Below are 15,258 nucleotides of genomic sequence, written 5' to 3'. Positions count from 1 at the left end.
AGTAGTTGATGACAGCCCTTCAAAGTCCAATAAACTTGTATCAATCTTAAAGTTGAAAAAATCATCATCCAAATCTTTTATACTTTCATCGCAGTCGTTGTCAATCTCGTCCTGCCCGTCGGAGATGCTGCTTTCTGAGGTAGGGATGATGACAATACGTGGAATTGTGGCATTAATGATCCAATCTAGACCTCCGCTCATGTCACTATCCTTCAGTGGGTTACTTACAATATTGTCTTTAACAATGGATTCTAAGCCTAGTGGATAGGTAACTGTGTTGAATGAATTTGATAGCAGAATCTCTTGTGTGCTCCTTTTTTCAGACCTCTTAAGTGGTTGGTGTAGCGTACATATGGTTGGCACAATCTAAAGAGGTAGAAATATAGGTACAGTTACTTAGACATAGGATTTTTACAAATTAATGATACTTACGGTACATAAAGTTAACGGTAGCGGCATATAATGAAGTGCTTTGCATATAATATTTACAGAAAAAGCAGTAAACAAAATTTAAAATTCACACTAAGTAATAGCTGTAGTCTTAGAAATATAATCAGGAGTTATACGCTTACAAGCGTTATACACTGCTCAAAAAAATAAAGGGAACACAAAAATAACACATCCTAGATCTGAGTTAATTAAATATTCTTCTGAAATACTTTGTTCTTTACATAGTTGAATGTGCTGACAACAAAATCACACAAAAAAAAAAATGGAAATCAAATTTTTCAACCCATGGAGGTCTGGATTTGGAGTCACACTCAAAATTAAAGTGGAAAAACACACTACAGGCTGATCCAACTTTGATGTAATGTCCTTAAAACAAGTCAAAATGAGGCTCAGTAGTGTGTGTGGCCTCCACGTGCCTGTATGACCTCCCTACAACGCCTGTGCATGCTCCTGATGAGGTGGCGGACGGTCTCCTGAGGGATCTCCTCCCAGACCTGGACTAAAGCATCTGCCAACTCCTGGACAGTCTGTGGTGCAACGTGACGTTGGTGGATAGAGCGAGACATGATGTCCCAGATGTGCTCAATTGGATTCAGGTCTAGGGAATGGGCAGGCCAGTCCATAGCATCAATGCCTTCGTCTTGCAGGAACTGCTGACACACTCCAGCCACATGAGGTCTAGCATTGTCTTGCATTAGGAGGAACCCAGGGCCAACCGCACCAGCATATGGTCTCACAAGGGGTCTGAGGATCTCATCTCGGTACCTAATGGCAGTCAGGCTACCTCTGGCGAGCACATGGAGGGCTGTGCGGCCCTCCAAAGAAATGCCACCCCACACCATTACTGACCCAATGCCAAACCGGTCATGCTGGAGGATGTTGCAGGCAGCAGAACGTTCTCCACGGCGTCTCAAGACTCTGTCACGTCTGTCACATGTGCTCAGTGTGAACCTGCTTTCATCTGTGAAGAGCACAGGGCGCCAGTGGCGAATTTGCCAATCTTGATGTTCTCTGGCAAATGCCAAACGTCCTGCACAGTGTTGGGCTGTAAGCACAACCCCCACCTGTGGACGTCGGGCCCTCATATCACCCTCATGGAGTCTGTTTCTGACCGTTTGAGCAGACACATGCACATTTGTGGCCTGCTGGAGGTCATTTTGCAGGGCTCTGGCAGTGCTCCTCCTGTTCCTCCTTGCACAAAGGCGGAGGTAGCGGTCCTGCTGCTGGGTTGTTGCCCTCCTACAGCCTCCTCCACGTCTCCTGATGTACTGGACTGTCTCCTGGTAGCACCTCCATGCTCTGGACACTACGCTGACAGACACAGCAAACCTTCTTGCCACAGCTTGCATTGATGTGCCATCCTGGATAAGCTGCACTACCTGAGCCACTTGTGTGGGTTGTAGACTCCGTCTCATGCTACCACTAGAGTGAAAGCACCGCCAGCATTCAAAAATGACCAAAACATCAGCCAGGAAGCATAGGAACTGAGAAGTGGTCTGTGATCACCACCTGCAGAACCACTCCTTTATTGGGGGTGTCTTGCTAACTGCCTATAATTTCCACCTGTTGTCTATCCCATTTGCACAACAGCATGTGAAATTGATTGTCACTCAGTTGCTTCCTAAGTGGACAGTTTGATTTCACAGAAGTGTGATTGACTTGGAGTTACATTGTGTTGTTTAAGTGTTCCCTTTATTTTTTTGAGCAGTGTATTTATGTGTATTCTGCAAATTTAAGATTATTATATTTGTGAGTTTATAATATAAACATTAAAGAGGTTGCCTGGAGAAAACCAGACAACTCAGGGGATCAACTTTTTTAAAGAATAGATCATTACTTACATAACAGATCTCATATCACTGCTTCAGTTCTCCTGGCAAGACTTTGTTTTCCCTGCTACAATGGTGACTTTATATCGACAACATGTGACACCACTTCTGCAGCCAATAACTGGCTTTAGCAGTGCACTGAAGAGGCCAGTGATTGGCTGCAGCAATCATGCACTGTCAACATGACATCACTGCTGCAGATGGGAAAACAGAGCCATGCCGGGAGAACCGGAGAGGTGTGGAAAAACGTGGCAGGGATGATGATGACGACTGTGTGTTGGACAGGACCTGGGAATTGGGTCAGGGTGACGAGGATGTGATGAGATCAGATGAGGTAGTGGTGGTGATATAGGGCAGAACTCATGTACTCTCAAAACAAAAACAAAAAAATTGACATGGGCAGATCTACTTCTTCGGTGCTGCCACTATTGTTAGTGTAGGGTCAAAAGCTGTTGGACCTAGGACAAGCTTGGGTAGCATTGGCTCTTTGTGGGCATCTCCCATGTAGACATTTTTATCTACATTTCCATTCACCAAAACCATTGCAGTGTGCAAGCTATGCAAGCAGAGAATGGGATGTGGCCTTGTAAGCACAAATGTAGGAAGTACTTTTTTTCTTCAACACACGTGGAAAAATTGAACTGCCCAGCAATGTGAGCAACACCATCCTCCTTCACCCTGTGGTTATTATAGTACACAGACCACATCCAGAAGTAGAGAAGTAGTACATGGTCGTTGTCATCATCACAATAAATATCAGCTACTGCTTCTCCTGCTCGTACAACTCCTCCTTCATTCCACTGTCAGTCATCCATAACTGAACAAGTGGGCAGGAAACAACAAGGTGCTGCTGCTATTACTATCCCTACACAGATGCTCTTCTCTGCCTTGTCCATCATGTCTCATATTGTGCTGCTGTCACTACTACTGCCCCTACACAGCTGCACATCTTCTGCCTTGTTCATTATGCCCTATACTGTACTGCTGCTGCTGGGAACCCTACCCTACACAGTATAACAAACATGAACCTGCTCCAAAGGGATCATTTTTTCATGACTTTTGTAAAAAGGTATTGCATCTTTACTTTCCATCACAATATATATATATATATATATATATATATATATATATATATACATACAGTACAGACCAAAAGTTTGGACACACCTTCTCATTCAAAGAGTTTTCTATGAATTAACACAATGTGGAATTATATACATAACAAACAAGTGTGAAACAACTGAAAATATGTCATATTCTAGGTTCTTCAAAGTAGCCACCTTTTGCTTTGATTACTGCTTTGCACACTCTTGGCATTCTCTTGATGAGCTTCAAGAGGTAGTCCCTTGAAATGGTTTTCACTTCACAGGTGTGCCCTGTCAGGTTTAATAAGTGGGATTTCTTGCCTTATAAATGGGGTTGGGACCATCAGTTGCATTGCGGAGAAGTCAGGTGGATACACAGCTGATAGTCCTACTGAATAGACTGTTAGAATTTGTATTATGGCATGAAAAAAAGCAGCTTCCAACAGGTCTTGAAGGAGTTCCAACAGTCTTGAAGGAGTTCCCAGAGATGCTTAGCACTTGTTGGCCCTTTTGCCTTCACTCTGCGGTCCAGCTCACCCCAAACCATCTTGATTGGGTTCAGGTCCGGTGACTGTGCAGGCCAGGTCATCTGGTGCAGCACCCCATCACTCTCCTTCATGGTCAAATAGCCCTTACTTTCAAAGTTTTCCCAATTTTTCGGCTGACTGACTGACCTTCCATTTCTTAACGTCACTGATGGCCACACGTTTTTCTATACTTCGCTGCTTTGTTCTTGCCCATAATACCAATTCTAACAGTCTATTCAGTAGGTCTATCAGCTGTGTATCCACCTGACTTCTCCTCAACGCAACTGATGGTCCCAAACCCCATTTATAAGGCAAGAAATCCCACTTATTAAACCTGACAGGGCACACCTGTGAAGTGAAAACCATTTCAGGGGGACTCCTCTTGAAGCTCATCCAGAGAATGCCAAGAGTGTGCAAGTAGTAATCAAAGCAAAAGGTGGCTACTTTGAGAACCTAGCATATGACATATTTTCAGTTGTTTCACACTTGTTTGTTATGTATATAATTCCACATGTGTTAATTCATAGTTTTGATGCCTTCAGTGTGAATCTACAATTTTCATAGTCATGAAAATAAAGAAAACTCTTTGAATGAGAAGGTGTGTCCAAACTTTTGGTCTGAACTGTATATATATACAGTGGGGGAAATAATTATTTGACCCCCTCACTGATTTTGTAAGTTTGTCCAATGACAAAGAAATGAAAAGTCTCAGAACAGTATCATTTCAATGGTAGGTTTATTGTAACAGTGGCAGATAGCACATCAAAAGGAAAATCGAAAAAATAACTTTAAATAAAGATAGCAACTGATTTGCATTCATTGAGTGAAATAAGTATTTGAACCCTCTAACAAAAAAGACTTAATACTTGGTGGAAAAACCCTTGTTTGCAAGCACAGAGGTCAAACGTTTCTTGTAATTGATGACCAAGTTTGCGCACATTTTAGGGGAATGTTGGTCCACTCCTCTTTGCAGATCATCTCTAAATCCCTAAGGTTTCGAGGCTGTCTCTGTGCAACTCTGAGCTTGAGCTCCCTCCATAGGTTTTCGATTGATTAAGGTCCGGAGGACTGACTAGGCCACTCCATGACCTTAATGTGCTTCTTCTTGAGCCACTCCTTTGTTGCCTTTGCTGTATGTTTTGGGTCATTGTCGTGCTGGAACACCCATCCTCCCACGACCCCATTTTCAGTTTCCTGGGCAGAGGGAAGGAGGGTTGTCGCTCAGGATTTCACGATAACATGGCTCCGTCCATTTTCCCGTTTATGCGAATAAGTTGTCCTGTGCCCTTAGCAGAAAAACACCCCCAAAGCAAAATGTTTCCACCCCCCATGCTTGACGGTGGGGGACGGTGTTTTGGGGGTCATAGGCAGCATTTTTCTTCCTCCAAACACAGCGAGTTGAGTTAATGCCAAAGAGCTCTATTTTGGTCTCATCAGACCACAGCACCTTCTCCCAGTGTTTCCAATGGTTTTCTTGGTGACTGTGGTCCCTGCTAATTTGAGGTCATTAACTAACTCCTCCCGTGTAGTTCTAGGATGCTTTTCACCTTTCTCAGAACCATTGACACCCCACGAGGTGAGATCTTGCGTGGAGCCCCAGAGCGAGGTCGATTGATGGTCATTTTGTGCTCCTTCCATTTTCGAACAATCGCACAACAGTTGTCACCTTCTCTCCCAGCTTCTTGCTAATGGTTTTGTAGCCCATTCCAGCCTTGTGCAGGTCTACAATTTTGTCTCTGACATCCTTGGACAGCTCTTTGGTCTTTCCCTTGTTGGAGAGTTTGGAGTCTGCTTGTTGATTGATTCTGTGGACAGGTGTCTTTTATACAGGTGACTAGTTAAGACAGGTGTCCTTAATGAGGGTGACTAATTGAGTAGAAGTGTCTAACCACTCTAGTGGGAGCCAGAACTCTTAATGGTGGTAGGGGTTCAAATACTTATTTCACTCAATGAAATGCAAATCAGTTGCTATCTTTTATTTAAAGTTATTTTTTCGATTTTCCTTTTGATGTGCTATCTGCCACTGTTACAATAAACCTACCATTGAAATGATACTGTTCTGAGACTTTTCATTTCTTTGTCATTGGACAAACTTACAAAATCAGTGAGGGGTCAAATAATTATTTCCCCCACTGTAATATATATATATATATATAGATCCAGAAAAAAGAGCGGCACTCCAGTAGATAAAAGCAAGTGAACCCTTTATTCACCCAGGTGGTGCAACGTTTCGGCTCCAAGCATGAGCCTTCTTCAAGCTTGAAGAAGGCTCATACTTGGAGCAGAAATGTTGCACCACCTGGGTGAATAAAGGGTTCACTTGCTTTTATCTACTGGAGTGCCGCTCTTTTTTCTGGATCCATTTATTGGGGTACAAGTCTATTCCCCCAGAGACGTGCACCCATACCTCTCCTTTTCAGCCAGTGCCGCCATTTTTTCTTCATATATATATATATATATATATATATATATACAGTGGATATAAAAAGTCTACACACCCCTGTTAAAATGTCAGGTTTCTGCGATGTAAAAAAATGAGACAAAGATAAATCATTTCAGAACTTTTTCCACCTTTAATGTGACCTATAAACTGTACCACTCAATTGAAAAACAAACTGAAATCTTTTAGGTAGAGGGAAGAAAAAATATAAAAATAAAATTATATAATTGCATAAGTGTCCACACCCTTAAACTAATTCTTTGTTGAAGCACATTTTGATTTTATTATAGCACTCAGTCTTTTTAGGTATGAGTCTATCAGCATGGCACATTTTGAATTGGCAAGATTTGCCCACTTTTTGCAAAAACACTCCAAATTTCTCAGATTGCGAGGGCATCTCCTGTGCAATGCCCTCTTCAGATCACCCCACAGATTTTCAATCAGATTCAGGTCTGGGCTCTGTCTGGGCCATTCCAAAACTTAAATCTTCTTCTGGTAAAGCCATTCCTTTGTTGATTTAGATGTATGCTTTGGGTCATTGTCATGCTGAAAGATGAAGTTCCTCTTCATGTTCAGCTTTCTAGCAGAAGCCTGAAGGTTTTGTGCCAATATTGACTAGTATTTGGAACTGTTCATAAATCCCTCTAGCTTAACTAAGGCCTCAAATCCAGCTGAAGAAAAACAGCCCCAAAGCATGATGCTGCCACCACCATGCTTCACTGTGGGTATGGTGTTCTTTTGGTGATGTGCAGTGTTGTTTTTGCGCCATATCTTTTGGAATTATGGCCAAAAGTTCAACATTGGTTTCATCAGACCATAACACCCTTTCCCCCATGCTTTTGGGAGACTTCAGATGTGTTTTTGCAAAATGTAGCCTGGCTTGGATGTTTGTTTTTTTTTAGTAAGAAAAGGCTTTCGTCTTGCCACTCTACTCCATAGCCCAGACATATGAAGAATGCAAGTACCACACAGCCAGTACTTGCCAGATATTCCTGCAGCTCCTTTAATGTTGCTGTAGGCCTCTTGGTAGCCTCCCAGACCAGTTTTCTTCTCGTCTTTTCATCAATTTTGGAGGGACGTCCAGTTCTTGGTAATGTCACTGTTGTGCCATATTTTCTCCACTTGATGATGACTGTCTTCACTGTGTTCCATGGTATATCTAAAGCCTTGGAAATTATTTTGTACCCTTCTCCTGACTGATACCTTTTAACAATGAGAGCCCTCTGATGCTTTGGAAGCTCTCTGTGGACCATGGCTTTTGCTGTGGGATACGACTATGAAAATTTCAGGAAAGACCAACTAGAGCAGCTGAACTTTATTTGGGGTTAATCAGAGGCACTTTAAATGATGGCAGTTGTATGCTGACTCCTATTTAACATGATTTTGAATGTGATTGCTTAATTCTGAACACAGCTACATCCCCAGTTATAAGAGGGTGTGCACACTTATGCAACCACCTTATTTTAGTTTTTTTTTCTTCCCTCCACCTAAACAATTTCAGTTTGTTTTTCAATTTAGTGGTACAGTTTATAGGTCACATTAAAGGTGGAAAAAGTCCTGACATTTTAACAGGGGTGTGCAGACTTTTTATATCCACTGTATATGTGTGTGTATATATATATATATATATATATATACACTCACCTAAAGAATTATTAGGAACACCTGTTCTATTTCTCATTAATGCAATTATCTAGTCAACCAATCACATGGCAGTTGCTTCAATGCATTTAGGGGTGTGCTCCTGGTCAAGACAATCTCCTGAACTCCAAACTGAATGTCAGAATGGAAAGAAAGGTGATTTAAGCAATTTTGAGCGTGGCATGGTTGTTGGTGCCAGACGAGCCGGTCTGAGTATTTCACAATCTGCTCAGTTACTGGGATTTTCACACACAACCATTTCTAGGGTTTACAAAGAATGGTGTGAAAAGGGAAAAACATCCAGTATGCGGCAGTCCTGTGGGCAAAAATACCTTGTGGATGCTAGAGGTCAGAGGAGAATGGGCCGACTGATTCAAGCTGTTAGAAGTGCAACGATGACTGAAATAACCACTCGTTACAACCGAGGTATGCAGCAAAGCATTTGTGAAGCCACAACACGCACAACCTTGAGGCGAATGGCCTACAACAGCAGAAGACCCCACCGGGTACCACTCATGTCCACTACAAATAGGAAAAAGAGGCTACAATTTGCACGAGCTCACCAAAATTGGACTGTTGAAGACTGGAAAAATGTTGCCTGGTCTGATGAGTCTCGATTTCTGTTGAGACATTCAAATGGTAGAGTCCGAATTTGGCGTAAACAGAATGAGAACATGTATCCATCCCTGATGGCTACTTCCAGCAGGATAATGCACCATGTCACAAAGCTCAAATCATTTCAAATTGTTTCTTGAAACATGACAATGAGTTCACTGTCCTAAAATGGCCCCCACAGTCATCAGATCTCAACCCAATTAGCATCTTTGGGATGTGGTGGAACGGGAGCTTCGTGCCCTGGATGTGCATCCCTCAAATCTCCATCAACTGCAAGATGCTATCCTATCAATATGGGCCAACATTTCTAAGAATGCTATCAGCACCTTGTTGAATCAATGCCACGTAGAATTAAGGCAGTTCTGAAGGCAAAAGGGGGTCCAACACCGTATTAGTATGGTGTTCCTAATAATTCTTTAGGTGAGTGTATATATATATATATAAAACACCAAATCTGTTGTTACTTCCCAAAGAGAGATACATTTTGGCCCACTTGTTAAAAATTGACCATTGCTTCTTCCAATGCCACTGTATGTATAAGCACCAGCAGGCATTTGCCCCCAAAAAGTAATAATTTTTGGACTCCTTATGAAAGTATAGTAATATTCAGTGATGGCCAGTTCGCCGTGTTTCCCCACGAACACATGCGGGCTGCCATCTTAAATCACAAGTCCGGCGATGCACAGGTAAGTCCTTACCTGTGCTTGCGCCGCGAGCCGGTCTGAAAACAAATGTGGTCACTGGGAGCAGGCAGTTCCAAGAAAAGCCACGTGGGCCTCATTGGGTGTTCTCGGAACTACCTGCTCCCGGTGACCGCATTTGTTTCAGACCGGCTCGCGGCGCAGGCACAGGCAAGGACTTACCTGTGCATCACCGGACTTGTGATTTAAGATGGCAGCACGCATGTTTTTGCGGGAGAACACGGCGAACTGGCCATCACTGGTAATATTCTGTAAAAAACAAAGTAGTTGACATTGTAGCAAATATTATTTTTTTTTAAATGTGCAGAAAAAACTAATTACAAAAATATAGAAAATGTAAATCACCCCCCCTTTCCTTAGAATAAAAAAAATAAATACATAAATAATAAAAAAATATAAACATCATGGGCATCACAACATCCGAAAATGCCCCTACTATTAAAATATAAAAATATTTTTCCGATATGGTAAATAGCATAAAGGAAAATTAGCATTTTTTTCATTGCCTCTCTTACTTCAAAAATTTTAATAAAATGTGATCAAAAAGACACACACACTGAAAATGGTATCATTAAAAACTACAGATCATCCTGCAACAAATTACCCCCAAATAGCTCATTAGACATAACTATAAAAAAGTTATGGGGGTCAGAGTGTGATGATGTAAAAAAAATATTTTTCAAAGTTTTAATATATATATATATATATATATATATTATTGTTATAATCGTACTGAGAAAAAGAATAAAGGGCACAGGTCAGTTAGGGAATGCCATGGGGAAAAAACATGCAAAACTGTGGAAGAATTAAGATTTTTTCCAATTCCACCCCATTTGTAATTTGTTTCCTGCTTCCCACTATATTGTATAAAATGGTGGCATTAGAACATACAACTTGTCCTGCTAAAATAAGCCCTCATATGGATATGTGAACAGAAAATTTTAAAAGTTAAGGCTCCAGGAAGACAGGGAAGAAAAATGAAAATGCAAAAACAAAAAAACCTAATGCTGTATTGTTGTTATAAAATATTAAAGACCATTAAAGGGGTTGGATATTAAGAGACCTCAAAGTGTCATACATGATTTTCCATGTCTTTTGTGGTACTTTTAACTGGGGTCACATTTATTCAGAACAAATTCAAAGTGACAGAATTGCCACCAGGACCCCAAATGGAGGCAGCATGAACTGCATGACTTAGGTGGGAGATGTACATAATAATTAACAACTGTTATCTATTGGGGATCATTAAATCATTTTAGCTGTAGTAAACATTGGGATTAGTTCCATTCTTTCTACTCCACAGCCACTAGATCCCAGTCTTAAAGGTCATCCTGGGAAGTGGTGGAATGGGAGATTGGCAGCATATATGTCCATTGTGCAACTAACAAATCTGCAGCAACAGTGTGTTGATCTTGTTTTCAAATTGGCTCAGATCTGCAATTTTTCTCAAATTCATGCCACAAAAATGTAAACTGTCTAGAGTTGCATTAAACAAAGAAGCCCTTTCCTTACCACCATGTATTACCTTTTCTCCTGGTAACGTATTGCAGCTCCATGCCTTGAGAGATTCTCTCCTTTTGGTCTTTTTTTAGATTTGAAGAAAACGAATTGCTTCTTTGAAAACAAAATATTCTTGAAGACAGCCTCTTGCTCCACATCACTTAATATCTACATGTAAACTAACAATGGGGAATTATCATGAATTTTCTATCTTCTTTTCTTATTTATTATTGAAATCCATGTTAGTTAAGATGTTAGCCAAGGGTTACCGTTCTACTATGGAATTGCAGTCACATAGGAATACTGCATAGTTTTGTAAAAACCATTATGACTTAACCTTGTAAGTTGTAACCATATAAGAGGATTCACTGCTATTTCTTCATATACCTGACATTTGATTTCAAGATGATTTCAAGAATAAAATGCTTTTTCCCCCCTCCGCATTAAGAGTATTAGGCCTAGTTCACATGTCAGTGTTATATTCAGTGATTTTCCATAAGTAAATGTGAGCCAAAACCAGGGGCAGGTGTCATGCCCCTGCTCAGGCTATGTGCAGAGGTCTGCCAGATTAGCAGCACGTTGTCTAGGTTTTTGTTTTGTTTTGGAGTCAAGCTAGATCCGCCCTCCCTTCAGGTACACTGGGTGGGGTTGTTGGTTTCAGTTTAATCACACCCACTCCAGTGTTCCCTGCGGGTTATAGCTTCTGTCTGGCTCTGTGTTTGCAAGGAAGGAAGGACTTGGCTGTTCCTGCTCAAAAGATAAGTTGGGTTTTTGTTCTCTTGTGGTTTGCTGTCTAGGCTGTTAGAGAGACGCCTGCCCCTTCAGGTTCTGGAGGAGCAGCTGCCTCTATTTCCCCTTTCATCATCTTAGGGATTTTTAGGGTATTCTCAGCCCAGGCACGAGGACACGTTATTCCCACCTTAAGGGTCTGAACGTGGGCTTAGCAGTATATGGAGAGCTGGTAGGGATTTATCAGGAGGTGACCTTGATTCCCAGTTTCTCGCATAGAAACTTGTTTGTTTATTTATCTGTGTTTCTATATCCTGTCCGCCGTGACAGCAGGTCAGTAACACAGAACAGGTGCAGATCTTTCCATTATACCTCCTCTCTGTGTTGGTTCCACTTCTGGTTTTGGCTCACAATCACTGATGGAAATCACTGACCAAATGAGTGTAAAAGTGTGACCTAGGCCCAAAGGATTTTCTGGGCGTAGAATATAAATGACCTATCCTCAGGATAGAACATCATAGTAACATGGTACATAAGGCCGAAAAAAGACATTTGTCCATCCAGTTCAGCCTGTCATCCTGCAAGTTGATCCAGAGGAAGGCAAAAAAAAACAAAACTGTGAGGTAGAAGCCAATTTTCCCCACTTTAGGGGAATAAAAAAATTCCTTCCCGACTCCAATCAGGCAATCAGACTAACTCCCTGGATCAACGACCCCTCTCTAGTAGCTATAGCCTGTAATATTATTACGCTCCAGAAATACACTGCTCAAAAAAATAAAGGGAACACTTTGTAAAATATAAAAAACTAACCACTATTTTTAGTAGGATAGGTTATTTAAAGGACCATGCAAGGGCAGCACTTGTGTTGAAGTGATCACTTTTGACAGGTTGAGACGACATATAGCATTTGGGAAGGTTAGGAATTCTCCTTCTCAGCATATTATTATTAGCTTTACAAATAAGGTATACATAGAAATCCCTTGATGTAAGGGAATTTACTTGTTAAACCATATATGTCTGTTAGAATGTTAAATTTAGGATACAATGTATCTCTATGTAGAGTCAACCTATAAAATGGCTTTGTTTCATGACATAGGCAGAGCATTCTTGCACGGACACCCTGTTGCTCTCACACACACAGACACACACCACAGATTCACCCATACACGTTATTTTGGGGAAATCTGCTTTTTCACATTATTTAATTGTTTAATTGCTTGCTTGTAACCTTTCAAGACTTATTGCTGTGCTATATTTTTCTCTTTCTAAACTTTGTGACTTTCTTTTTATGAGAATTAAATCCTTCTAATTTTTATCTTTCATCACGAACTTTGCACATTTTGTTGGGCTCCTTCTAAAGCATTTCTTGAAAAATAGAGTAATGCAGGACGTTATTCTACATTGGCGAGCCAACGGATTTTTGTTGAATTCCTTCAGTTTGTAAAGAGGTGGGCCCAAGAGAGTAATTACTATTATTACAAGCTTCAGGAAAACAACAACAACGAATCTAAAGAAGAAGACGTGAGCCACACATCTGTTGCAAGTGTCACTTCCCAGACGTATTACAGACGGAGGCTTGTGAAGAAACTACACAGAGATCCTTCCATTGACTGTGGGAAGAAGACGTAAGAAGGGGACTTCAAGGATACGGTACCTGAGTAAGTAATGGAATTTCTTAATTCTTATTCAGATAAAAGTAAATTGGAGTTTAAAGTTGTAAGTAGTCATACTAATGCACAATTATGGGCAAGTTTATATAGTCAATGTGAAGAAGAAAACATAAGAATTGACAAAAAGTTGTTGTGTATGGATAAATTGCAAAAGAAGCTCAGGAATGTATTACATATGGTGAAAATATTCAATACATTAGTTCTTGAAGACAGGCAGCCACAGACTCAGACACATAGTATATGTGTGAATAATAAGGACACACATGATACAGACACACAGGAACACATAGAAGAGGATGATTTTAATGATTGTCCAAAGTGTCAAATTTTGGCACAACACATGGAAGATCTGGAAGATCAGATGGAAACTAGGACACAGCTTATATCAAAATTATGCCATCGTACGAAAAAAGTTTCTATTATTACAAAAAGTGGCATAGATACGGGTGCGTCCTACATTCCAGACACTAGTCCAGCTGATGTAAATGAAGACATAGAGGCTGAGGAAGTCAAAAGGAGGAAATTACATGACAGGGCAGCCAAGTTAAATTTAAAAATACATGATCAGTTAATAAAAATTTGTAAAGATATCCCAGCTTATACGGATAAGATGGATGCATTTCACAATGCTGATATCTTTGAATCTAATGCTGATAAGTTCAATCTAAATAATGAACAGAAAAACAAAGTATTTAAATTATGGCTTCCCTCATATATGGCAAGGAGATTAGAGATCACACCAAGAGTAAATGATGAACGTGAAATAATACATAGTTCCCCAGCAGATCGATTGAGGCAACTACTTTTATTTACTACTGGAGAATCTACTCCTACAAAAGCGGCCAAATTAGAGACCGAGAGATTAATTGCCAAACAGAGTAAAACTAACCCTAAAATGTTCTTCAATTATATAAATGTTAAAAAGTATAAATCTGAAGGTGTCGGCCCTTTAAAGAGTAATGAGGGGGGAGTCGCAGAGAGCGACGAGGAGAAAGCAAAGCTGTTAAATATTTTTTTCTCCAATGTATTCACTGAGGAAAATAAACTGTCAGATGAAATGCTGAATGCTGAAATAAATTCGCCATTAAAAGTGTCCTGTCTGACCCAGGAAGAAGTACAACAGCGACTTAAAAAAATCAAATAGACAAATCGCCAGGACCGGATGGCATACACCCGTATCAAAGGAATTATGTAATGTCATAGCCAGACCCTTATTCTGATATTTGCGGACTCTGTACTGACAGTGGAATGTCCACAGGATTGGCGCATGGCAAATGTGGTGCCAATATTCAAAAAGGGTCCAAAACAGAGCCTAGGAAACTATAGGCCGGTAAGTTTAACATCTGTTGTGGGTTAAACTGTTTGAGGTTTTCAGAGGAGATGCTTTGTTAGAGCATCTTATGGGAAATAAGCAAATAACGCCATATCAGCATGGCTTCGTGAGGTTCGGTCATGTCAAACTAATTTAATCAGTTTCTATGAGGTGGTAAGTACTAGACTTGACAGCGGCGTATCAATGGATGTGTGTATCTGGACTTCCTCCAATGCATTTGACACTGTACCTCATAAAAGGTTAGTATATAAAATGAGAATGCTCGGACTCGGAAGAAAACGTCTGTAAGTGGGTAAGTAACTGGCTCCAATGATAGAAAACAAGACGGTGGTTATTAACGGTACATACTCAGATTGGGTCACTGTCACTAGTGGAGTACCTCAGGGGTCAGTATTGGGCCCTATTCTCCTTCAATATATTTATTAATGATCTTGTAGAAGGCTTGCATAGTAAAATATCAATTTTCGCAGATGACACTAAACTGTGTAAAGTAATTAACACTGAAGAGGACAGTATAATACTACAGAGGATCTGGATAGATTGGAGTCTTGGGCAGATAGTGGCAGATGAGGTTAACACTGAGAAATGTAAAGTTTATGCCACATGGGAAGGAATAATGCAAGTCACCGTACATACTAACTGGTTAAAACACTCGGTAACACTGACATGGAAAAGGATCTAGGAATTTTAAATAAACAGCAAACTAAGCTGCAAAAAAACAGTGTCAGGCAGCGGCTG

General features: G+C 40.7%; 1 protein-coding gene across 1 annotated transcript in view; it reads right to left on the bottom strand.

Moving 5' to 3' along the window:
• Positions 1-236: 236 nt before the first annotated feature.
• LOC120991688 (melanopsin-B-like) overlaps positions 237-15,258 on the bottom strand; it is a 177,428-nt gene continuing 162,406 nt past the window's right edge. The window contains exons 7-8 of the mRNA XM_040420485.1: positions 10,814-10,956; positions 237-366 (exon numbers count right to left, since the gene is read on the bottom strand). Coding sequence (XP_040276419.1) covers positions 258-366; positions 10,814-10,956 — 252 coding nt within the window. The 3' untranslated portion in view covers positions 237-257. The remainder of the gene's footprint in view (positions 367-10,813; positions 10,957-15,258) is intronic.

Source organism: Bufo bufo, chromosome 2 (assembly GCF_905171765.1).
Source record: "Bufo bufo chromosome 2, aBufBuf1.1, whole genome shotgun sequence".
NCBI lineage: Eukaryota > Metazoa > Chordata > Amphibia > Anura > Bufonidae > Bufo > Bufo bufo.
Note: the sequence above shows the minus strand (reverse complement) of the source record. Positions and strands in the feature narration are given on the sequence as shown.